This window comes from Zosterops lateralis, assembly GCF_965231275.1.
Source record: "Zosterops lateralis genome assembly, chromosome: W".
In the NCBI taxonomy this organism is placed as follows: Eukaryota; Metazoa; Chordata; class Aves; order Passeriformes; family Zosteropidae; genus Zosterops; species Zosterops lateralis.
Genome location: NC_139801.1, coordinates 4,027,320 through 4,052,998, shown reverse-complemented (window position 1 = coordinate 4,052,998; position 25,679 = coordinate 4,027,320). Strand labels below are relative to the sequence as shown.

Here is a 25,679-nt window from a genome sequence, read left to right as displayed (position 1 = left end):
GAAGATATCCCCTTGGAGGGAGGACAGGTCCTGGAAAGAGATAAGGAACAATACCCCATCCGGTCTTAACAGCTGGTCCATTATCAGAAGGCACTCGCCCCCTCCCCGCTGGAGTTACAAGGGATAAAAAAACCCCCATCTTCCCATTGGCTTTCAACAGATGAAATAGAATACGCATTTTTTTGGTTACATAGCCCAAGACAGATTTATGACTCCAGAGCCTGGAGCTCTGGCAGGATCTGCCTTGGTTGTGTTTTACCAGGATGAATCTGGTGTCCTGCCCAGCCTCCCTCTTGGCAGCCTCTGTTGGCAGCTGAGCACAGCCAAGGTGGAACCAGTGCTGAGTTAAGCTGCTGAGAGCAAAACTTGTAATTCTGAGCAGAATCAAATCAGACCAAATACAGCCTTTTCCAAACCCTGGCTGCAGCTCTCCATGGCCATGCAGCAGGAATGCTCAGGGGACATAAATCTGTGCAAAACTGTGACCTCTGAGGCTACAGACAATTTTGTAGGATTAATTCTTAATCCTATATAGAAATCTATTTATACATATATTTGTATGTCTGCTTACCTTGCTTTTAAAAGAGAGCACACTCAGTAATTTTAGACCCCAAATGTGGCTATTTGCTGCCTCTATTTATGCTTCCCTATAAATCAAGTACGAAAAGTTGTTCTTCCTGACAACTGCAACTTAAATTACAGAAAAAATACCAGTTGAATTATTTCCTATAAAGGAGTTCAGGTAAGAAAACAGAGAAAACTGGCAATGAATCCAGAAATAGGAACTTCAGAGTATTTTAAAGCTGCTGTTGTCTTTATTATTGAGTTTTCACCCACAGGAAAAAGTAGTGGGGTTTGTGAAACAGACATTCAGGATGTAGGATCCTGCCAGTGTAGGTCTTGGCTGGGCTTGGCCAAACCAGCCTGCCTTGTGATCGGAGTCCCACAAACACCCTTTCACCAGCAGTGAGTTGAGAGGGTGCTGGAGGCAACTGCTGCCCTGTTCTCCTCTCCTTCTCTTCCTCTCTCCTCCTGCCCTCCTCCTGCTCCACCTCTCCTCCTGTTTCTCTCTTCACCTCCTCCCCTTTCTCTCTTCCTCCTCCTCTCCTCCTTTTCTCCTCCTGGCTCTTGCCCATGGAGACACCTGCAAGGGAGATGTCCCCTGGGGCTGTCAGTGTCCATCCCCAGAGAAGGAAGGGCATGCGGGCAACACTGACTGTGCCTTGCTGGCTGCAGCCAGCTACAGCCCTGTCCCTGATTCTCTCATGTGTTCTGCAGGGGCACTGGGCATCTCCTGGGTGAAGTATTACTGCCAGTACAAAAACGAGGCAAAAACCTTACGGATGACATCCATAGACCAGAAGCCTGGAGATAAACAGGTGAGTTGAATGTCTGCAAACATTTCGCCCAACCACTGAGCCCACCTTCCACCCATGTATGGCCTCCCTTCCCGTGATAGCTGACCCTGCAGGTGCTATAGAGCAGAGGGGTGGACTCTGTCCCCTCCCTGCCCGCACAGGGCAGTTTGGTGTCACCTGGAAGAGCCACCCCTGCGAGGAGAGGTCTCACTCCACTGTGTCCCTGGGAGCCCAGGCCCTGCAGGGTTTGGCAGCAGATGTGGTTGTGTGACATGAGAGATACCAGACAGTGCTGGCCCATGAGTTCAGTCTAGGGTGAAACTTGTGTCTCTTTGGACCAGCTGATGTTGATCCTTCCCCGTGCACAGGGGCTGGGAGCCACAAGAACTGTGGCAGCTATTGAAGTGCGTGAATGACTCAAGTTACTACAGGAGTTACTGCTTCCAAATGCAGCATTTCCTTGCCTCAGCATGTGTTCACAGCACTGGTTTGATTTCTGCTCTCAGCACTGGTTCTGTGGGACTGGGACAGTGTGGGGAGAGGGCAACAGTGCAGCTCCAAACTACACTAAGGCAGCAATTTGGGTATCTACTTCTTTCACAAAGTTCTTTGGTTTGCCAAAGTCTGAGAGTTCCCTCAGTCCCTCCACGTGACGGGAGGGGTGAGAGAATGGAGCACAGACAGTGCCTCCAGCTGAGTCCCCCACCCTCCTCTGCCATGGAGCAGGTACCCGGGGCCTTCCCAGCCAGGTGTGTGTGCTCCAGTGTGTGAGCTCATGGTCTGGTTTTGGCAGGGCTCTGCACACTGCATCAGGAAAATAAAATTGATGTTTTACAACCCCTTGGCAGAGAGTTGGGCAAAGAAATATCCAAACTATTGTATGGAGAGATTTGTTGTCATTTATGCCATAAGCATGTCTAGTAAGGCCCATTACTGCAGGTGAGGGCTTGGAAAACTTAGTGCCTTTCCCAAACACTGGCAGTCTGGTAGCCTGCACCATCAGGTCACTGCTGGCCACAAACTCACAATCAAATTATGAATTGACTGCTTCAGAGCACAGGAACATGAACATCCAGGGCTAGAGCTGAGCCTCTCCAGAGCACATCTGCTTGATCTGAGGTGAGGAAATGTACATCCCTTTGCCGCACAGTGTTTGTGTAAAGCCATTTGGATCATTGGTGGTGTGGGTAATTGGTACTGATGACCAGCCCTGATAAAAATAAGGACCTAGCTGTGTCAGAGCATGGGTGAGCATGGTCCTGGCCTCAGAGACCAGGGAGTGCCTCGCTGAGTTGGTTGGAGCAGTGTTCCAGCACTGTAGAGGCAGAGTGCTGTTGTGTGGGGTAGTGCTGTTGAGTCCACAAGATTCTCTGGCTGAGAGCAAGCCTGGAACTCAGAGCCTCTTATGTCTGCCTGTGATGATGGTGGGAGGACCACCTGTACTCCTGGTACCAATGCCATTGGAATGTCAGGACAGGCGGTGTGGGCAGTGCTGTGCTGGGCTGCAGCTGAGGGGCCTGAGGAGCCCAAAATCTCCCATGTTCAAATGCATTCCCCACACCCCCAGCAGGTGTTTCCAAATAGGGAAAGAGTTTCAGTTTACCTCTAGACATTTTAGGAAGTTTAACTAGAAAATTCTGTATTTTTCTCTTATGTAATTGGCTCAGTGTCAGCACAAGAACATGGATTGGGTTCTGAGAGTGTAACTCAAAGCCTCTTGGTAATCTTATTGGCAGCAAGCCAGATTGTCCCTCCTAGAACATTCAGTATTTAGGAAGGGGCCCAAAGGAAGTAAAAGGCTTTTTGGAGTGTTTTAGCAGGGTGTCAGAAGGTTTTCTCAGACACCTGTGTGCAGCTTTTCCTTTGTTTTCTGTAACGTGTTATTTTGTTATTTTTCATTTATTAAACCTTTTGCTTTACAAAACACCTCTGAAGAGCTGTCTCGCTAATTAATTTTAGCCACTTCTCTGCAAAGGCTGGACCCTCAGAGATTGATACATTAGGACATAGTTTATAAGACTGGCCATGTACTAACCTGTATCACTCCAATGATTCTGTCTTCTCACCTTGGCTTTCATGTTCTCTCCTAGGGCACATTGGACCTGACCCTGAAATCCTGCGTAAGGAGAAAGACTGACTCCATAGACAAAAGGTTTTGTTTTGACATTGAAACTAATGAAAGGTGAGAGGCTTTGTGTATGGTGGCCCCAAACTGCACGGGCCTGCAGTAAATCCCTCTGTTGTCTATTAAAAACAACTTTTCTTGCTTTTCCTGCCTGTCCCTGGGGGAATTCTGTGCAGGTCCGGGACCATCACGCTGCCGGCGCTCTCAGAAGCCAACCGAAGGCTGTGGATGGAGGCCATGGATGGGAAGGAGCCGGTGAGTGTTCCTGGAGTGAACTGTTCCCAGCTGGAATGCGCTGCCGAGCAGTGTCCTCTGCCAGCGGGTGGTGCTCGGGATCAGTGCTGCTGCACGATCGCCACGGGCTCCATGCCATTCCCTCAGCTCCCGCTAGGGATTTTGGGTTTCCCCCTTAAATCTCGGGATGTTCCCTTGCTGTGCTAGCCCGCCTGAGCACCGGCCTTTCTGGGGCTAGTTCGCTCCTATTCCTGCTCCTCACTACCTGCTGGAAATTATGTTTTGTCTGTCCCTGCTCTTAGCCACCTTTTCAAAGGTATCACTGCCCGTCATGCACCTGTGTTCTCCCACCTTTCTGTACCTACTGGTGTTCCCTTCCTTCAGTCTGATCAAAGCTCAGAGCCCCGTGGTTTCCCTACAAAACAGAGAATTTCCCTAGCAATAGGTGCCCCACTGAAATGCAGGGAGACAGCAGAAACTCCTTGTTGTGTAGATAATGGGTTCATGCCTAATTATAAAATGAGATTTCTATGGGACATTGTCTTTTTGGCTGTGATTGCCTCTGGGTAATCTAGGGGTGATTTATGGGATGCTGCATTTTCTTTCAGAAATAAATACCAAATCATGCTGATGATGTTTTTGCTTCTCCCTCCCCCATTTTTCAGATTTATCACAGTCCCATCACAAAGCAGGAAGAAAGTGAGTCACTTCTGTTGCTGTTCTTTGGGCTCTCAGCCTCGAGGCCAGGTGGAGTTTTCCTTGCAGATACACTCATCCTCAATTCCTGCTGAGTAGCACTGTCCCCGCTCCATGACATCAGCGTCACTTCTGTTCTTGTACCACAGTGTATGGCACTGAGCCCAGATAAGAATGAGTTGCACAGAACTGCAGTGGGCAGTTTTTATTTAGCCAGGAGTAGTGGGATGTGAGGTTCAATTTGCACCTCCAAACCCTAGTGAGACATTCTGAGGATGTGCTCCTTAACAAAGTTTATAATAGGGCAATAGAGGTGGCATTGAGTTCCCTTGATCTCCTACCCACCACCATGTCCCATGTCCTCCCTCTCAGCAGTAGGGTGTACTCTGCAGAGCCCTGGAACCCCTCTGGGGCTCTGTTAGCTGGGTGAAACCTGCATTCTGCCTCAGAGCTCACTTCATCAGCACTGTAACTAGCTGGCTCTAATGAGCATGGGGGGAGCATTCCCAGAAGCATGAGCACAAACCTACTGTGTGTCCGTGTTTACATCACACACTGGGAGGATTGTGAATTAGAGTTTTACTGAATAAACATTCTCTATTTGTCATAGATTAGGGCTGGTAAGAATTCCAGTGGTATCATAGCCCTCAGTGTCAAGCACCAGGTGGGTCTGTGCTTCTTCCTGGGGCAGGGCTAAGAGATGTCTGAGCTTGATGTTGCTGTTGCTCAGAGCAGACAGAATCAGTATAAACAACCTGCTGAAAATGCAGGGATCCCATAGGATTCCCCAGCTCAGTGGAGCAAACCCTGTGCTCATCTTTCCTCAGCACATCAAGCTGGATTGGTTTTGCTTTTTAATCCTAGTGATGTAGATAAGCAGAAATTACACAGTCCCATGATGAGGAAGAGCTTTAACTACAGATTTTGCTCTGGAAGTAATCATTCAAGTCTTTATCAGACACAATCCAAATTATTATTATTATTATTATTATTATTATTATTATTATTATTCACTGATTTACACTGTTATTATTAAAGACAGAGAGGGGGTAGAGAGCAGTGCTGCAACTCAAAATAAATTTGAGGAAAAATGGGAGAACATATGGAACTAATAGCTCCTTGTCAGGATGTCCAGAATGCTGGTGTTTCCTGAGGGGGTAGGGGATGTGGGTGCAGTTTTGAACACTCTGTGTGCTGGGGCAGTGTGGCTCTGGGTGGTGAGAAAGGCTGCGGCTGGAGGTGGGGCTGGGGGGGTCCCAGGGGTCTCCAGGAGTTCTCAGGCAGCTAACATGACTTCCTTTTCCAAAACAGTGGAGCTAAATGAGGTGGGCTTCAAGTTTGTTCAGAAGTGCATCAATGCAGTGGAGACCAAAGGTGAGGAGCTCACCCGGCCTGGCCGTGCTTCCCATGGCCTTGAGTTACACTGTAGTTCCTGCAGTACAGTGTTAGCCACTGACACAGGACGTCAGCTTTTAGCTGAGGAATGTGTGTTCTTCAGTTAAATGCATATTCTTTGGGAGCAGAAATCCCACCTGGTTTGGAAGATTGTACCAAGTCAGTTGGGGTTGAACTTTCACCTTTATGCTGTTTTCATTCATGGTTTTCTCAGTTTTGGCCCTGAGCACACCCAGTTCTGGGTAGGAGAACAGCTCTGGCAGCAGGGCTGAGGGGTGGCTACAGGCTGCTTCAGCCCCAGTCTGTGAAGAAGCAGCAGAAGCAGGTGGAAGGGTGGCAGCTCATCTTCTGGGCTGTCACATATCATCCAGCCTGCACCAGTGAACATCACCAGTGTGGGATGGGGGCCTGGATTTATCTCCAGATGTGGGCTTGGGGCTGCTGGGGCTGTGGCAGCCAAAGCCCACTGGAGTGTGGAGCAGCAGAGGCACAAAGACCCTGCTCACTGAGCTAGGAGAGACAGTGATTCTGCCTGTTCCAGCACTGGCCAGTGTTTTCAGAATCTATTTCACTGTGTTTGTCTTCTGTGGGGGTTTGAGCAAATCGATGATAAAGCAGCACCCCACAGAAATGGAATGTGTGGGCTGGTGTGTCCCACACCCTGACTGTGCTCACCTGACCATGACATGATGGCCACGGTGGTGCTGGTGGCCTCGGCTGCTGAGGTGAGCGGAGCCCCTGCCTGCAGAGCCCGGGGAGTGGGAGAGGGCCTGGGGTATGGGACAGAGCCTGTTACCCCTGCACTTAGAAGGGCAACATGTTGCGACGTGGGTGTGGACCCTCACAGAGGACAGCAGGCAGCAGCAGGGTCAAACATGGAAGGCTCTTTATTATCTGACTCCAATCTACTTATATACACTTTTTACAGAGGACCCAGATTGGCCCAAGGAGGTTACAACCTCCTGACTCCATTGGTCACTATGACCATCAGTCAAATTGTCTCTCAGAGAACAACTATGTAAAACATACAGATAAATTCTAAGAATACACATTGTTTACATGAAGCAGCGTGAGAATCAGGCTGCAAAGGTTCAAACACTTGAAAGCAAGAAAATCAGGGGCAACACAGAGCCCGGGATATGGGACAGAACCCCGGGGTGTGGGACAAGACCCAGGATATGGGACAGAACCCGGGGTGTGGGACAGAGCCCAGAAGCAGGAAAACAATTCCACTAGATGGGGCTTTTGGACCACCAGTGGGAAACCTCGGCTAACACTCTTGGCTTTGTCCTCTTAGGAATCACTACAGAGGGCGTGTACCGGACTGTTGGCAGCAATATCCAGATGCAGAAGTTACTGAATGCCTTTTTTGGTAAGAATTAATTATGCTGTGCAATTACACTGTCCTATTCTTGAATTGTTTGTGAGGGACAGGGAGGATTGGGTTCCACAGTGAGAAATGTCCAGCATCCAGCATGGATTTTGGTACCTGCGACCCCTCTGAGGCTCATCTTCCCCTTCTTTCCTGGGATAACATGATGAGCTGGACTGGGAAGGTGGCCTTTGCAGGGAGCCCTCCACCCTAGTGTAAGGTTTTTCTCTTGAAGGATGGAGACACCTTGCTGTGTGCAGTGTGTACAAAAAGGAACCAATGTACATGTTGAGAAGTCAATTGATGCGTTCCTGCCGCGAGCCTTCCTGTAGCTGGATCTGGCTGTCATACAAGCTTGGCAACTGGGGACAGTGTTTACAGTCTCAGCAGGTTGTGGGGCTCAGCAGCACTGCTTTGTGCAGGGACAGGCCCTTCTGGGCTGGGCCCTGGCTGAGGCCATCGTACCCTCTCCTCATGGTCACCTGTGAGCCTCTCGGGGGACCTCTGGAGTCGATCCCCACCTGCTCAAGACCAAACCATTCTCCTCAGCCCTGCCTGGGGCTGGAGCACAGGGCAGGGATTGCATTCACCTCGCTGCCTGCCTACCTCAGGCTCACACCAGCTCAGATATCTGATATTAACGCAGCATTCAAAGGCTTTGGCTGTTTCCTATTGCTTCTACTCTGGATGTTATTTATTAAAACCCTGGTTTGTACTGGTGTTTGGCTATGCCCTGTTCTGGCAGAGCCATGACTTTGAGCATCTGCCCAGCTCCACTGGCTTATGATTCATTGCTGAGCCTCAGGTTCTATTGCTGCTTGATTCTCACCCTCCCTGTGATCAGCTCTGTGGTTTTCTCCTCTGAATCCCACCAGTGAGTGGCTTTTTGTTTTGTTTATCTGCATGGGTCTGGGTAACCACTTGCCACCCCACTGCGTATGAAAACACAATGGAAAGTCCAACACCACAGAAATAATTGCTGCAGCAGGATTTCATCTTTAACCACTTGAAGGAGATAGATATTTTTTTTTTAATCTCTAGTCCTATTTATTTTTAAAAATAAATCCTGCTGTTTATTTCTGTAGTCCAGCTTCCCCCATTCTACAGCTACATCTTTCACTTTGTGGCGCCACAGACACGATGTGGTTTATCAGGGGGGATAGGCAGGAGCAAATTGTACTTCCATGCTGCTGGACCTCCCCTGAGCTCCTTCCTCTCTGTGCAGCAAGAGGGAATGCTTCCAGAACAGCCTTCAGGGGAGTAGCTACAAATGAGGGATTGGAACTGGCATTCAGATTACTTTGGATGTCAGAAAGCTTGTCTTGGACATGTTGAAATGCATTGTTTCTGCCAGCCTTGGGAAAAAATAGGCTATAGAGAATATGCTCTCAGTGACTTCTCAGCACTGCTGAAATTTTACCTTGTGCTTCCCTCTTTGTCCCTCATTAGTGCCACTCCCCAGCCTCTCCAAAATCCTGACACTGGTGCTGTTTTTCTGCTTTTCCCAGCCATGGGAATTAGGAGCTCTCTTTGTGTGCTGCTGTGGCTTTGTGTGTCTCGAGGGGAAACCCCCACCCCAAGCAGACTGTTTATTAGCAACCTCTAAATTAACTTTATTCTAAAACCCTTTCATTCTTCTTCCAGATGCAAAATGCCCCGGGGACATGGATCTCCAGAGTGGGGATTGGGACATCAAGACCATTACCAGCTCACTGAAGTTCTATCTCAGGTAGCACTGCAGGTCACACCTGCCCCAAGGAGGCAAAGGGGACTGGGGCTGATCCAGATGAAAGGTGGAATGAGCTGCCAGATATTCACATCTGGCTGTTGAAAAGGACAAAGTGACAAAGGCTTTGGGAAGAGGAATGATAAATATGGGTGTTGCAGAACTCCTCAATCCTGTGGGGAGGGTTGTTCCACTGATATTGATTGCAGAGGGAAATGCCACTGGGACTTGATGGCACTGAGGGATGAACTAGTTTGCCTATTGGTCATGAGTGGGTCACAATGCCCTGCAGAGCTCAGGTTTTTTTTCTGGTTGTTGCAGGAACCTGTCTGAACCCGTCATGACGTACAAGCTCCACAAAGAGCTGGTTCTGGCTGCCAGTAAGTCCCACAGCTTCCCCACTGATGGTCCCTGGCCTTGCTCTCACCAAAATCACTTGGCAGAGCTCTGCCAGCCCAGCTCCGTGGTGTCTGGCTGCTTCACCTGTAGAAAGAGCAGTGGCTCTCTCCTCCAAGTGCTTATCTGTGCAGGGGATGTGGTGCTGGATGTTCCCTTCCCTCCTTTGCTACTGCAGTGCCCTTCCCTCAGACAGGGTCTTGTGCTCTCAGGGGGTCTGGAGAGCCAGAGGATGTTACTCACTTGAAAGCAGCACAAGTCTGCCACAAGAATTGTTTTCCCCTAGTATCAATATATTTGTTTTAAAACCTGTGAGGCAATGGGATGTGCTGTTGCCACCCAGATGGTAGATGTTCCCTTCAGGTTGTGAAATTTGTCCTGGGATGTTGAAAACAGAGTGTCTACCAGTACATGGAAGACATTTCTCTGCTATAGCTGTTGGGATTGAGTCACAGTTGGGAATAACAGAGGTCAGTCAAGAAGCACAAGTGTAATGCCAGGGCTTCACCTGTGCTGAGCCAGCCTGTCCTTGGCTGTACCTTGTTGTGGCCATTGAAGATAAGCCGTGACAGCTGTGAGCCAGTGCCCTGTTAGGGAGACAGGGATGCAGGGAGCTGGTCATTACCTTCAGCATGGGAGTGCTGGCATTTGGAAATGTGTGGCATTAGAGTATCCCTCATCCCACTGTGCCTCCAGAAGTCACTGGGAGACTGGGAGGGTGCCCACTTCTTCATCCCTCTGGAGAATGAATAACACCCATTCTTTCTTGGAAAGGGAAATGTTCCACCACTTGCTGAAGGTGGTCAAGCCCAGGACTTATTAGTTTCAGAGCTGGTTAAGCCCGTGATGGCTGGGTGTGGGCAGGGCATTTATCCCTGCCCTCCCTCAGAAACTTGCACCATTGAGCTTCCCAGCCACCCATACCCCACACCATTCTTTTCACACTGAGTATTTTATTGTTTCCTGATTATTTATTCTTCTAAGGGTGACCTCTTTGGGTCAAGGACTCGGGTTTTTTCCCTGCAGGATATTTTAGGTGTTGTTCAGTGTCCGAGCTCTCTGGGCTGATAGGACTCCCAGAGGCAGGTGTGTGGAACAAGGGTGTGAAGGAGAGGACCTGCGCACGCCCAGCCTCTTTTGGAGTGTGTCCCTGGGTTCCCTTTCAAGCTCCATTTCTTCCTCTTTCCACTTCATATTGTTTCTCACAGTGTTCACCCTGTTGCTGTGAAATCTCACTTCCCTCTGCTCCCTTTCACTCCCATGCTGCACAGGGAACAGCTTCCACAGGTTTCTTTTGACTTTATATTTCCCTCGTGTATTTAGTTTGAAAGTGTTGGGTACAAATTCTTCTTTGTGTTTCTGCTTTCCAGAGTCCGAGAACCTGGATTATAGGCTGGGAGCCATTCATGCACTGGTCTATAAACTGCCTGAGAAGAACAGGGAGATGTTAGAACTCCTCATCCAGCACCTTGTCAAGTAAGTAGATGTTTTGTTCTAAAACCAAAGAAAGGGGAATAATAGAATCAGCAGAACAAGCCTTTTTGGGAGGTCGAGTTTGCAAAATTTTACCCACCATAGTTCCCTTGGGAATTTCCATGTGGATTGCACAAAGGGGGTGACTATCCTTCCTGCCCTCTGCATGAAGTGATGCTGCTCTTTCTGGTTGCTCCTTCCATCTCCTTTCAGACATGCACAGAGCAGGAAATTATTTAAAAATGAAAATACTCTCTGAGAGCAGGGGCTGTAAATTGTGACCCCTCAGAAATTTATTGGAAACCACCATAGTGTGCTGCCTGTATTCAGTTCTCTTCCTTCAGAGAGAGGGAAAATTAAAGCCAGAAGTCAGTTCTGGATAAAAAAAGATATAGGATTTAAATAATTCCTTTTGTGTATATGTTGTGCAGATAACTTTTGATTGCAGAGTTAAAGAGGAGCTGGGAGTGGGAAGAGATCAAATAAAGATGCTGTCAGCACCTTGCTCTCCCCAGCATCTGTCCCAGCCAAATGTGTGTGTCAGAGCTAGAGCTGTGTTTGTCACTACTGGGAAACAAATTCTGAAACACAATGAAGAAAATTGAATGACTGATTCTTAGCTGTTGTGGTTTGAAAGCAAAACGAATGAGAGGCTCCAAGTCAGAGATATAATTTAATAAGAAGAAAGGTAAAAATAAAATAAAATAAATGCAATAACACAAAGGATCACTGACAGAGTCAGAATACAACCTGAGCAGGATGGTGGAAGCAGTCCAGGTGAGGTGCTCTTCCTGAAGCAGTGATCCTGTAGAAAGGTCTGGTAGCTCTGGTCCTCTGGGAATCCAGTGGGTAAGTGCCCCTTGCACTGTCCCACATACCAGCTTATATCCAGGTGAGAATGCTTGGCTCCTCCCCCTGGGCAGAACATCTCACAATAGGATGAGGAGTGTGAAGTGGGTCCTTGATGGCCCATTAAACAGAGATAACTCCTGGAGGGAGTTACCTGTGACTCATGGGCCAGGCGTTAATGGGCCATTAGCAGAAGACACCCCAAAGGTCATTAGCAGAAGACACCCCAAAGGCCATTAGCAGAAGAGGCAGGGGGCTTGGGAAAACACTAGCCCACCTGGTTTCAACAGTTCACGAAGATGATGATAGAATAAATACTTTGTGTACATCCTACACTGCAACCCAGGACATTAACATATCCTGGGTTTTGGTTTTTTTTTTTTTTTTCTTGGAATAAGATCTATTTGGAAAAATCCAAACCAAACTCTATTCCTCCTTCCTCTGCTCTCTGCAGTGTCTGTGAGCACAGCCAGGAGAATCTGATGTCACCGTCCAACATGGGGGTGATCTTCGGGCCCACCCTCATGAGAGCACAGGAGGACACTGTGGCAGCGATGATGAACATCAAGTTCCAAAACATCGTGGTCGAGATACTGATAGAGCACTTTGGGAAGGTACGGAGCAGCACCGGAGCAGCCCCGGCTGCTCCAGCCTGCTCCTGCCGACTGTTGCTGTGGCATCATGGCAGTGCTCCGGCTCCTTCTGGAGTCTCCTTGGGCTGGCTTTATGTAACACACTGCTCTGAAAGGCTTCAGGAGGAAGCAAAGAGTAGCAGGTGTGTTCCTCAGTGTTGGTTATTTGGTCCCAGAGGAAACAACGAGTCTGGGCATTTTTGCCTTTTCTTTTTAAATAAGAGGAAGCTTTATTGGAAAAAACCCTGTTGTATGACTGGACATTACAGGGCTTCACTCTTTCCTTTCCTAGACAGGAGCTAGGCCAGAGCAGAATTGGTTTTAATGGGCACAGTCCAAGATGAGACACTGCACAAGTGTTAAATCAGTGGAAAAAACCTAGAGCAGACAAATGTTGAATGGTTGATGGAAGTAATTCAGCTGTGTTTGCATTCAGATATGATACAGGGACGGTGTGAAGATGATATGGGGAGTCTGAGGGAGGTGCTCCCTGGACTGAGGGGGAATCTGAGAGAGCTGCTGCCTGGGGTGGAACGGTTGGAGGAGCTGAGGCTGGTGCCCGTGGACCTGAGCCACGCTCTCACAGGACTAAGAGTCCTGGAGAGCCTCCAGTCTCATCTGCCTTCCATGGATCTGTGCTGGGTATTTAATATTTCAGCCTGAGCATCACCCATGTGCCCAGCCAGGGTCCGGTTGCTGGAGTGGTGCTGAAGATTCATATGCAGACATCAGCTTTGTCATGTGGAGTTCTGTCTTTGAAAAGCAGAATATCCCACTGTGTTTGTGTTCACACTTGCTCTCAGTGATACCCAACACCGGCTCAGGGGTGTCAGGTGGCTGGGATATGGCAAGAGCTGGGTGTTAATATTGAAAGCTGGAGAAGCGTTTGCATCCAGAGCAGCAGATCCCAAGCAGGGAGCAGATTACCGCCCTGGTAACAGCCCTGGGTTCTAGGGAGTGAGTTTGGTCCTCCAACTTTTCACAGCAGAGTGCACAGTGTCCAAACCTCTCTCATGCCTTAGAAGCAGGAAGTGTATGGAGCCATTCATTCAGAGATTCTGTTCGCTGTGAGGGGGCTGGGGCAGCTCCCAGCATACAGGGCAGCTCATGGGTGGGGGCAAACCTCCCTTTGGAAAGCTGGAACAGCAAGGTTCTTGCAACAGGGATGTGGAGCCAGGTGGGGACCACATGGGGATGTGGGACCAGATGAGGGGGTGGGAGTTGTCTGTGATGCCAAGGATTGAAATGGGATGAAGGAGCTCAGAGAGGCTTCTGAGTACCCACAGCAGAAGCTTATGGAAACACCAGCCAATTCCTTTGTAGGTCTCTATGAACACTTGTAATAAATTCCCACAGAAAAACAAACTGGTTTGTGTCTGGGATCACACATGCTGGCTCCAGAGATGAGGCTCTGTGCTCCCCTCCTTACAGCCTGCATCACAGTCTGAATCAACACACCCTGCCACCTCTGAGAGCTGGGACAACAGCTTTAATTAAGACAGATATCCTTTTCCTTGCTTTTAATTTCTCCAGCAATAAGGTTAAGTTAGTCACATTTATTGGATTGAGTTTATAAGTTTGGAGTTGGAGCTGAGAGTGTCTTCAGCACACACATGAACAGACAGCTCAGATGAGTCTTGGAGGAAGAGGGGATGTGTGTTAATATGGTGCAGTCTGAGGACTCTGAGGACAAAGTAACTATTCATAAAGTGTTTGTGGATAATTGCTGTTTCCACAGCTCATGTTTCAATGCCATGGTTAAATTAAATAGGTTGATTGTTCTGGAAAAACCTTCTTCCCTGTATAAACCTCCTTAAGGTGAGGGTCTGTCAATATCTTTGTACCTTTAGATTATTTAATTTGGATTTTCAATTAGAAGTAAATCAGAGCCTGCACCCACTTCTTCAACACAGTCATTTGTGGTTGGTTTACCTTGGGTTTCAGGTGTTGAAAACAGTATTCTTTGGTAATTGTATAAGTCCATGGGGAGCTTAATGTTTCTTTTAAAAGCAGGATTAGACTCTGCTCGGGATATAGGGATAAGGTTGATATTTTCAAAAACTTTCCCTCCTACAGGCAATCCTTTGCTGTTTTAAAAATACATGAGCTGCTGCTTTTAATTCATGTGCTGCTATGTCACAGCAAGAGAGTACTCCAGACCTTGTGTTTTGGAGCAGGGAACATGTCTTGCCTCTGCCCAGGGCAGAGCACAGCAGGCAGTGAGCCAGCACCTGCCCTGTGTCACCAAACCCTGAGTGTGGGGGATTTTTCCCAGAGTGGGTGTGTGATAAATGTGACATTGGGTAAAAATTTGTGATAAAAGAATATAGCAAGATATGTTAGATTGGTGTTAATATAAAAAGGTATGGTCCGTAGAAACTATTCCCCCCCAGGTTTCCACGGTCCTCAGTCCTGAGACAAAGAGAACAGGACGAGGACCATTACAAGAAACAAAGACACTAGCCAACCCAGATAAGAATCGACATTGCACCCAGACAGAGAAATTCCTCTCCGAACGAAAAAGAGAATTCTCTGCTGAGGAATACACATTGAAATAAACATGGACCGGCGAGCTCCATCCGCATGTGAAAGGATCTTCCCGGAATACCGTCTGCAGAGTCCGACAAATCCGGGAAGCCCATCCAAAAATTATTTGGACTATTTGGACTATCCTGGGCACCTGTTCCGCCTCGGGACATGAAAACCCCTATAAAACCCCGAGCTGCAATCTGCTCCGTGTGGATTTGGGAAAACCGTGCCTTAGAGTGCGATCTTCTCTTCCACCCAGCGCTGCGCTGTGAATCCTTTTGTGTTTTTTTTCTTTTTTATCAGTGATTTGGATCGTTTTATTAATAAATTGTTTCTTTGTTAATCCGATTTTTGCCATTGCGTTTATAACAGATTTGGTGCCGTGACTCGGATTCGAAGGAGCTGCGGGGACCTGCTGTCCAGGAGGGTATCCCCGCTGATTTCGGCGGCCTGGTGAGTCGGGAACCCCGTAGCTCCCTCCGAACACCCAAACCAAATTTAGGAACGAGAAAACCACAAAAGGACAGAGGGAAAACAGATCCAGGGGCAAAGAGAGCTCGGGAAAGGCAGAGGGCCTTCAAAAGCCGTGGCTGATTTTGCTCGTAAAACGTCTAAGTGCACGAAGACATCCATGCAGGAAAAGGAGCTGTAAGTACTTCTGGTTGAGTGGGTGATCGGGCGAGTGTGTGAGACGTGATCTGATCACGAAGCAAGTGTGGACTTCAAGGTCGCAGTTCCGTCCTCTCGCGAGAGAAGTGGTCGGCCGCGAAGGAAGCGATTCTGTGTGAAAGTTCTCTCTCATCTCGCTCGTCAAGCCTGGGACTAGGGAAGTCACAGGGGACCAATCACGGGGAGGCTAAAAGGGGAAGGGTACGTCCTATTGAGCTCGGGAATTGGTAAACCCTTTTAGCCAACACACCAAAGTAAGGGTCCAGGTAAAAATCCGTAAGGAGATAGAACGCCGATCAGGGGACCTCTCGACACAGCTCGCTGGAGGGGCGATAATCAGCAAAAAGCCCTAAATCCCTCAGAGAAAGTCAAAACACAACGCAAAGGCAGAGAACTGACTCAGGAAGGAGTCGAAGACTGGTAAGAAATCACATTACACAAAAAGCATGGGACAGAGAAAGAGTAAACCTCAGAAAAAGACTTCAGGAAGACCTCTCTCTGAAAAGGAGGAGGGAACGCTTGACATCCCTCGAAATAGCCCCTTGGGCTGGATGTTAGAGCATTGGGGAGATTGTCCCCAGAGGAGAGAAAAATCCAGAGAAAAGATGATATATTATTGTGTTGATGTGTGGGGAGGCAAAGAGTTGAGGAGCCACCTTACGTGGCCAGTGTTGGGAACATTTGAAAAATGGATGTGTAATGAATTAAATCTCTATGTAGAAAACAAAAGCCCCTCAGACCCTGAGGAGAGGGAATATGCTCGGCTCTGGCTGAACACCCGAGCAGGATTGTTCCCGATAAAACAGAAAGGGCGGCCCGGAACTGGGACCGAGCCCTGGGAACCTCTAGACCATCTCCCACCTCCTTACAATGGGCCGGACTCACTGCCCTTGCTGGATTAAGTGGTGCCTATGGCTCCCTTGGACCCCCGAAACCAACCTATGGGGGCACAAGTATCCCAAGTGGGAAGCCCTATGTCCGTAACGACACAGGCTTCCTGTCCCTTGTCCCCACTGGCAGTTTCCCTGCTGCCACCCCCTCTCCTTCCCCTTCCATCTGGTCTGGGTCCGTCGGCGGCGCCCCCGTCGGTGGACGTCATGACCACTGGAGCCCCCTCCGAGATCCCGTCTGTGCAAAGACGGGAACAGCCTTACTCACCCTTGCTGGCACTGCCGCCGCAACCAGGGTCCGCCTGAGCGGAGGAGAGAATCCCCTCTGCCCCACAAACGGCGGTTCCACCACCACAGCCCACAAAAGGGAGACAACCCACAGCCATCAGTTCCCCTCCTGCTAGCAGAACACGTTTGAAAGCGAGGCTGATGGGTGATGAATGGGGAGAGAGTAAAAATGAGGGACACAGTTTACTTCCATTAAGGGAAGTTCTGACGGCCCCCGGGGTTATCGGGTTTGTGAATGTTCCTCTCAATACAGGAGATGTGAGAGCTTTTAAAAAGGAGATGGGATGATTGTTGGACGATCCTTTTGGTGTGGCAGAGAGGTTGGATGAGTTCTTAGGAAGTAGTATCTATACCTATGAAGATCTTATGGCAATCCTAAGGTCTTTGTTTAACAACAAAGAGAGAGAAATGATAAAGCAGGCGGGTATTAGAGACTGGGACCGGCGCAATCCACAGGGGACGCCAGGCGACCAGAAGTGGCCCAGCACTAGTCCAAGTTGGAATGCGCAAACGGAGGATGGGAGGCGGAATATGGTAGACTTGAGAAATATCATAATTCAAGGTGTAAGAGAAGCAGTTCCAAAGGGCCAAAACATTAGCAAAGTTTTTGGTGAATGTCAAGGGAAGGACGAATCTCCCACTGAATGGATTGAGAGATTGCGGTGGAGTTTACAGATGTATTCTGGAACCGATCCAAATTCTCCGGTGGGGGAGGTTCTGTTAAAAACTCAGTTCGTTGCTAAGTCTTGGGAGGACATTAGGAGGAAATTAGAAAAGATAGATGGGTGGCAAGACAAGACCTTACAGGAACTCCTAAGAGAGGCCCAGAAGGTATACATGAGAAGGGAAGAGGAGGTACAGAAATTACAGGCTAAGGTCCTAGTGGCCGCAGTAAAGGAGGTTCAGAAGCAAGAACAGGCACAGGGTTTTCGCAAATTAACCCCGGCCACTCTGAGGGAACTTCCAGAATGTTATTATTGTAAAAAGACAGGACACCTTCAGCGGGACTGCTGAAAAAGGATAAAGGATGAGAAAATCTTTCAGGAAGATTAGGGGTGTCAGGGGCTCTTCATTTTGGGGACCAGAGCATCCAGAGAGCCCCTGGTAAAATTAAAAGTGGGCCCCCAACGACAAGAAGTGATTTTTTTGGTAGACACTGGGGCAGAGAGAAGTACCTTACAGAATTTGCCGTCTGGATGTGAGACTAGTCGGGAAAGAGTGATGATGATTGGTGCTAAGGGGGATCCCTTTAAAGTACCTGTAATAAAGAATGTGGAAATTGAGTCTGGAAATAAAATTTGCTTGGGAGATTTGTTGCTGGTAGAAGAAGCTGATTATAATTTGTTAGGAAGAGATATGATCATTGCATTAGGAATTAGTGTGATTGCAAAAAGTTCAGAACTAGTGGTAAAAATGTTTAGGCTCACTGTGAAGGACGAGGAAGAGATTAATCCGGAGGTTTGGCACTCGAAAGGAGAAGTAGGGAGGTTGGAAATCGAACCTATTCGCATTGAGATTGAAAACTCAGAGGATCCTATAAGGGTCAAACAGTATCCCATCCCGATGGAAGGGAGAAAGGGGTTGAAACAAGTAATAGATGATCTCCTGAAGGGAGGTACTCTAGAGCCGTGTATGTCTCAACATAACACCCCCATACTGGCTGTGAGAAAAACTGACGGAAGTTTTCGATTGATGCAGGATTTAAGAGCTGTGAATGCCAGAACCCGAACTAGATTCCCGGTAGTAGCAAATCCCTATACCCTGCTAAATAGACTCTCTCCCAAGGATGTATGGTACAGTGTGATAGATTTAAAGGACGCCTTTTGGACTTGCCCTTTGGACGAGAGGAGTAGAAATTACTTTTCTTTTCAGTGGGAGGATCCGGATACAAACAGAAAACAGCAGTTAAGGTGGACAGTCCTCCCCCAGGGGTTTGTGGAATCCCCAAACCTTTTCGGACAAGCATTAGAACAATTGTTGACCCAATTCACCCCGAGGGAAGGGACAAAGCTTTTGCAGTATGTGGATGACTTGTTAATAGCTGGACCCACTGAAGAAAGTGTGAGAGAATGTACTGTAGCTTTGTTGAATTTTTTGGGAAAGAAGGGTTTGAAGGTCTCAAAATCCAAGCTGCAATTCACAGAGCCCGAAGTAAAATATTTAGGACATTGGCTAACCAGGGGGAAAAAGAAGTTGGATCCTGAAAGGGTGGCAGGTATCATAGCATTACCTGCACCAAAAACCAAAAGACAAATTAGGCAGATTCTGGGGCTCCTGGGATATTGCAGGCAGTGGATTGAGGGCTTCAGTGAAAAGGTAAAATTTCTGTATGAGAGGTTAAACACTGACAGAGTGAAGTGGACTGAACAGGACGAATCAGATTTTCAGAAATTAAAGAATATCCTCATGACTGCTCCGGTGCTGACGTTACCAGACATAAATAAAGAATTTCAGTTATTTGTGGATGTGAATGGGCAGACAGCACAAGGAGTCTTAACCCAAGAATGGGCAGGAAAAAGGAAACCTATAGGTTTTGTGTCCAAAATTTTGGATCCTGTCAGTCGAGGGTGGCCAACATGCCTGCAGGCGATTGTGAAAGTCGCTCTTTTGGTTGAGGAGGCGAAGAAGGTAACCTTCGGAGCGCCTTTGGTAGTTTATACCCCTCATGATGTGAGAAATATCTTGCAACAAAAAGCAGAGAAGTGGTTAACTGATTCCAGGCTTCTGAAATATGAAGCCATTCTAATCAGCTCTCTGGGTTTGGAGCTAAAAACTACCTCTGCACAGAACTCGGCTCAGTTTCTATTCGGAGAAGCCTCAGAAAAATTATTACATGATTGTATTGAGATTGTGGAGCTTCAGACGAAAGTAAGACCTGATTTGGAGGGTCAGGAATTGGAAGGAGGAGAGAAGTGGTTCATAGATGGTTCTGCAAAGGTAGTGGAAGGAAAGAGAAAGTCGGGGTATGCGGTTGTGGATGGTAAATCGGGAGAGGTGGTGGAATCAGGTCCCCTAGAAGCAGGTTGGTCAGCCCAAGCCTGTGAGCTTTATGTTCTTTTAAGGGCCCTTCAGCAGCTAAAAGGAAGAAGGGGAACTATCTATACCAACTCCCAGTATGCCTTCGGAGTGGTACATACTTTTGGGAAAATTTGGGAAGAAAGAGGGCTGATAAATACAAAGGGAAGAGGCTTAATCCATGGAGAAATAATTAAACAAATCCTAGAGGCCATTCGAGAACCGAAAGAAATCTCTGTGGTCCATGTAAGGGGGCATCAAACCGGACTCCAATTCCAAACCCGTGGTAACAGTCTAGCCGACAGGGAAGCAAAAAGAGCAGCTCTGCTTATGGTGAGTGCCCCTGAGGTGACAATGGAGGAAGCCCCTGAATTTCCTCTACCCCCGTCTGAAAAGGAAACCGAGGAATTCAAGAAGATCGGAGGGGTCCTAGAAATGGGGAAGTGGAGGTTGTCCGATGGGAGGGAATTAATATCAAGGGAAGCAGCGAGAAAAATCTTGCAGAGATTACACAGACAAACACACTGGGGAACCCGGGCGTTGGCAGAACAGTTTCTGAAATTCTTCGGGTGCAAAGGGATTTCTGAACTTTCCAAACAAGAGGTACAAGGGTGTGTCATCTGCCAAAAAGTGAATCGATCCAGATCCAGACAAATTGCCTGGGGGGGGCCGTCCTCTCTCATATGGGCCATTTGAAAGGATCCAGGTAGATTTCACTGAATTACCAAAAATTGGGAGATACAAATTTCTATTGGTGATAGTGGACAAATTGACTCATTGGGTGGAAGCTTACTCCAGGGCAAAAGCCACTGCACAGACTGTGTCAAAAATTTTACTAGAGGAACTTATACCTCGGTATGGAATAATTGACTATATTGATTCAGATCAAGGGACACATTTTACTTCAAAAGTTATTAAACAAACCTTAGAAGCCTTGGGCATCAGATGGCAGTATCACACCCCTTGGCATCCTCAGAGCTCAGGACAGATGGAAAGGATGAATCAGACCCTAAAGTCTCAATTGTCTAAACTTATGTTGGAAACAAAAATGTCTTGGATCAAATGCCTCCCTCTAGCTTTGCTTAACATAAGAACTATGCCGCACTCTGAGACTGGGTTGTCCCCCTTTGAAATGTTGTATGGAATGCCCTACAAACATGGAATGCCGGTGGGACACCCTCAAGTCGAAGATGCACAATTACAACCTTATCTCATTGCTGTAAACAAAAACTTACAGGATCTCCGAAGGCGTGGACTTATCCCCCAAAGTGCTCCCCTGGGATTCGCAATCCATCAGATACAGCCGGGAGATAAAGTGCTGATCAAAGCCTGGAAAGAACTTCCCCTCACCCCGCACTGGGAAGGACCCTTCCTTGTCCTCCTCACCACTGATACTGTGGTCCGAACTGCGGAAAAAGGCTGGACTCATTCATCAAGGGTAAAAAAGGTTGAGGACTCAAATACCTCGGATTGGAGGATCACCACCCCTCCAGGAGAGCTGAAAATTAGGCTTCAGCGTCACCATAAATGACAAATCAGATAAGTTGTACCACTCCTAACTGTGATTGCTTTCCTTTTATTCATTTTGAATGTGTCTATTGTAAACAGGTTTGGGTAACTCATTGTTGGGGAGGGAACAGACCGAGGGGGCTGTGCACCAATTGTCTAACCGAAGAACAGGAAAATACTAGCCCTCTCTTAATACTTGCCACACGGGCCGGACTTTTGGAACTAGACTCTCCTGAGTGGTACCAAATTTACAAAAAGGGAGTAAAAGGGAAATTGGATGCCAAGGCAGAGATTTTGGCAATTGAGTGCCGGAGGACTATCAAAGTACCGTGCAGAAGTGATACAATTAAGCTGTCTCGGTGGGCGATCTATAAAAGGAGATTCGCTGTCTGGACAACAAGGGCCCCTGAAGCTTATCCCTGCTGCCGAGAAGATGGTCTTTCCCGCCGTATGTTCAGAGGCAGAGGGGTACATCTGTGGGGAATCCTGACTGTCCTGAGTCTAGCCGTGTGCTTGACCAAGGGGGCCATCCCTGAGGTGCCTCTGGGGGTGAGTTCCCCAGGGAAGTGTGAACAGTGCCTGACTGCCACATTAACCGGACAGATAATCGACTGCCCTCCAGGGCAACAAAGATGTTATTGTTGGTCTAATGGCACTCGATTCAGTCTCTGTGAATTGGAGGGGGAAGTCCGGTGCCAACACTCAGGGGTAAGTTTTAAGGACGGTCAGTCAAAAATTCGTGTTGTGGGAGGGGAAAAGGCTCCCCATGTCATATGCAAACGTGAGATCAAGATTCTTTCCCCAATCCCAGCTTGTGACCAATGCAACAAAACTGTGTGGGTAGGAGGAAAAAGACAATCAACCTTCCTGGCATATTACAGAGTAAACCCTTTATGTTATGATAAGACTAAATTAGGAATGTGCACCATGGGAGGAAAATTATACTGGGAAGGAAGAAACCTTAAACATGAGGAAAAGGTTTCCTTCAACAATGAGCCTATCATCCTTGATCTGATGAAAAATGATGACAGTAGTGTGTGTTTACAATTTGATCAGACCTTTTGTTTTTCAAGGAATGAGGAAGGGATGGACCCAGAGAGTAAGGTGAGGCAAATAAATCTAGAATTAAAAAGGCAAGAAGCCGAAACCAAAAAAAGGAGAATCGAACAGGAGAGACTGAAATCTCTCAGTGAACATTATGAGCAATTAGAAAAACAATACAGCGATTGGGGGCTACCAGCTCCTAACCAGAATCTCTTTATAGATCTGATACGGGAGATAGCTACTGAATTAGGATTATCTAATTGCTGGATTTGTGGAGGATAAAATCAGCTGAAAGGTGGCCTTGGAAGGGAGAAGGACTTACCCCAGAGCAACTCTTAAAAAGGGAGGGATCTAAAATATCAAAAACCATGCAAAGATCAAAGGGATGGATATTAGACAAAAGAATCATTGGCACTATCTGCATCAGCAGAGAAGGAAAAGAGTTCACTGACCTGGTAGGTTATACACCATGTATAAACACGCTTGCAGTAAACTCGAATGACAAATCGAGGATTTGGCAACCTGAACCACCTGCGGGTTATTGGGGCCGAAGTCGGGGAAAAAATCGTGAGTGGATCGAGATAATCGGGTTATGTTGGCATAAAAGTACTGGGGCTAATCCCTTCCAAGACCTACAGGGCCTGAAAGAATATTGGAGTGAACCCTCAAAAATTAATACAGGATGGAAAGCTCCTGATGGGATATACTGGATATGCGGGAAAAAGGCATACAGTGAACTTCCCAGAAAATGGAAGGGATCCTGTACTCTAGGAATGATTAGGCCCTTTTTCTTCACTCTACCTAGGTCAGAGAGTAATTTACTAGGAGCCCCCCTCTTTGAGACACTGGATCGGCACAAAAGAGAATTGAAAAGAGAATTACCAATGGCAGGAGGCAGTCAAAAATGGGGGGAAGAGGAGTGGCCTGCCGAAAGAATCATTGAATATTACGGGCCGGCCACTTGGGCAAATGATGGTAGTTGGGGATATAGGACCCCCATTTACCTCCTTAACAGGCTTATCCAGCTGCAAGCAGTGGTCGAGATCGTCTCCAACCACACTTCAGATGCCTTAGGACTTCTGGCAAAACAACACTCACAAATGAGGGCTTTTGTATAACAGAACAGATTAGCCCTGAACTATTTGTTAGCCGAAGAAGGAGGGGTGTGTGGAAGGTTCAATGAATCAGAATGCTGTATTGAGATAGATGATTATGGGGAGACAATCAGAGGACTGGCGGCTGAAATTAAAAAGGTGGCGCATGTGCCAGTTCAAAAATGGAATTCCATCTTGCAAGCCCCTTGGTGGGATCAATTTTTTGGACAAGGAGCTTGGTGGAAGAAATTAGTGTTCTTCATAGCTTGTTCTATCGCAGGTATTATATTCCTTCCCTGTTTGATCCCTGATCCCTTGCTTCATTAGACTAATCCACTCTGTTGTCCAGGGAATGCAGATCGCTTCCCTGCCCATGGATCCAGAAAATGCTTCAGGAAAGCCGACCTCTCTCTCCCAAATATCAAAATGAATGAAACTAGAAGAAGGAGGAGAGAGCGGACGAGCAGCAAAGACCCTGAAAAGATTTGAAGGGAAAATAAATGGAGAAAGTGAAACACTTCAGGGACATGGCGAAATGTCTCAAGAGGACTATGATCCCAATTGGTATTAATAGTCTTCTTCACAGGAAACAAATATAATAAAGAAGCACGAATTTTTAATTTAATAAAATTATTAGGTGGGGGACTGTGATAAATGTGACATTGGGTAAAAATTCGTGATAAAAGAATATAGCAAGATATGTTAGATTGGTGTTAATATAAAATATGAAAAAGGTATGCTCCGTAGAAACTATTCCCCCCCAGGTTTCCACGGTCCTCAGTCCTGAGACAAAGAGAACAGGACGAGGACCATTTTGAGAAACAAAGACACTAGCCAACCCAGATAAGAATCGGCATCGCACCCAGACAGAGAAATTCCTCTCCGAACGAAAAAGAGAATTCTCTGCCGAGGAATACACATTGAAATAAACATGGACCGGCGAGCTCCATCCGCATGTGAAAGGATCTTCCCGGAATACCGTCTGCAGAGTCCGACAAATCCGGGAAGCCCATCCGAAAATTATTTGGACTATTTGGACTATCCTGGGCACCTGTTCCGCCTCGGGACATGAAAACCCCTATAAAACCCCGAGCTGCGACCTGCTCCGTGTGGATTTGGGAAAACCGTGCCTTAGAGTGCGATCTTCTCTTCCACCCGGCGCTGCGCTGTGAATCCTTTTGTGGTTTTTTCTTTTTTATCGGTGATTGGGATCGTTTTATTAATAAATTGTTTCTTTGTTAATCCGATTTTTGCCGTTGCGTTTATAACAGGTGTGTAATCTTCCCTCACTGGAGATATTCCAGAACTGTCTGGACACAATCCTGTGTCATTTGCTTTAGGGAAACCCTGCTTGAGCAGGGAGGATGGACCAGATGACCCACTGTGGGCCCTTCCAGCCTGAACCATTCTGTGATTGTGTTGTTCCTCCTCTCCTCATGCAGAGTGGGCCAGGCTGTCGGGAGCAAAGCCTGGTCCCAGCACATGGATTTATCCAAAGCCAGCCCAGGCTGGGCCAGAGCAGCCTGACCTTGGGGAGTGGGGAGCCATCTGCCACTGCCTGCCCTCCCCAGACACACAATTGGGACCAAGGGGTTTAAATGAGGGACATGTTTTCTTCTTCCATCCCCCATCTTGGTCTCCTAGCCCTGCTCTTTGTCCCCGAGAAGAAGGAATACACTTTTGGTTTGAATTACCAAAATGAGGCACTTAATCAAAGCAGAATGTTACATTTCTTCATGTTAAGATTTTTCTGGGTGGTGCAATAAAGTTGTTTTTCCATATCAAAGTGTGGCCCAAGGGTGTGGTGACCCAGCATGCCAGTGGGGCTGGAACAGCTCTCCTCCTCTGGGCTGGAGCCAGGAAGGGACCAGCTCCACATCTCCCAGGACAGGCAGTGCAGCCTCTGGGCTCAGCAGCTCAGGCCACCTCTCCGTAGTAACTCAGGCTTTAAAGCCTGATAAAACTTCAATTAACATCCCTGAGAAGAACACAGGAGCAGCTGCTTTGGGCCTTGATATGGTGTTTCAGCTCTTCAGATATATTTCTTTTTCAGCTCTTAAATAAAGCCCTGACATAAATGAGAACCTCTCAACTAATCCCAACCAAATAGGTGCCACGTGACCAGTAAGAAAAGGAGATAAAACTTCTCAGTGCCATTTTTTTAATGCCAGTATTTCATCCCAGATAATTTCCTAGTGCCAAATGCATCATTGTAACCCAAGAGCTGAAGGGTTTTAGTGTTAGATCTGAAACAATGCAGGGTTGGTTTGGGTGTTTTGGGGATCATATCTCTTTGACGATGGGAATCTTGATGTTGGTCAGGAGCTGTCTGCTCCAAAGCTTCAAAGCCTCCCTCATCTGCTCCAGGGGAATTTGCTTCTACAA

General features: G+C 47.5%; 1 protein-coding gene across 1 annotated transcript in view; it reads left to right on the top strand.

Moving 5' to 3' along the window:
- Window positions 1-25,679, top strand: part of LOC310922168 (oligophrenin-1-like) — a gene marked incomplete at both ends in the record, with an annotated part of 117,634 nt that overhangs the window by 87,118 nt on the left and 4,837 nt on the right. Inside the window, 10 exons of the mRNA XM_083882574.1 lie at window positions 1,279-1,379; window positions 3,449-3,540; window positions 3,660-3,738; window positions 4,383-4,416; window positions 5,725-5,787; window positions 7,106-7,180; window positions 8,825-8,909; window positions 9,228-9,286; window positions 10,673-10,778; window positions 12,079-12,238. Coding sequence (XP_083738700.1) covers window positions 1,279-1,379; window positions 3,449-3,540; window positions 3,660-3,738; window positions 4,383-4,416; window positions 5,725-5,787; window positions 7,106-7,180; window positions 8,825-8,909; window positions 9,228-9,286; window positions 10,673-10,778; window positions 12,079-12,238 — 854 coding nt within the window. The remainder of the gene's footprint in view (window positions 1-1,278; window positions 1,380-3,448; window positions 3,541-3,659; window positions 3,739-4,382; window positions 4,417-5,724; window positions 5,788-7,105; window positions 7,181-8,824; window positions 8,910-9,227; window positions 9,287-10,672; window positions 10,779-12,078; window positions 12,239-25,679) is intronic.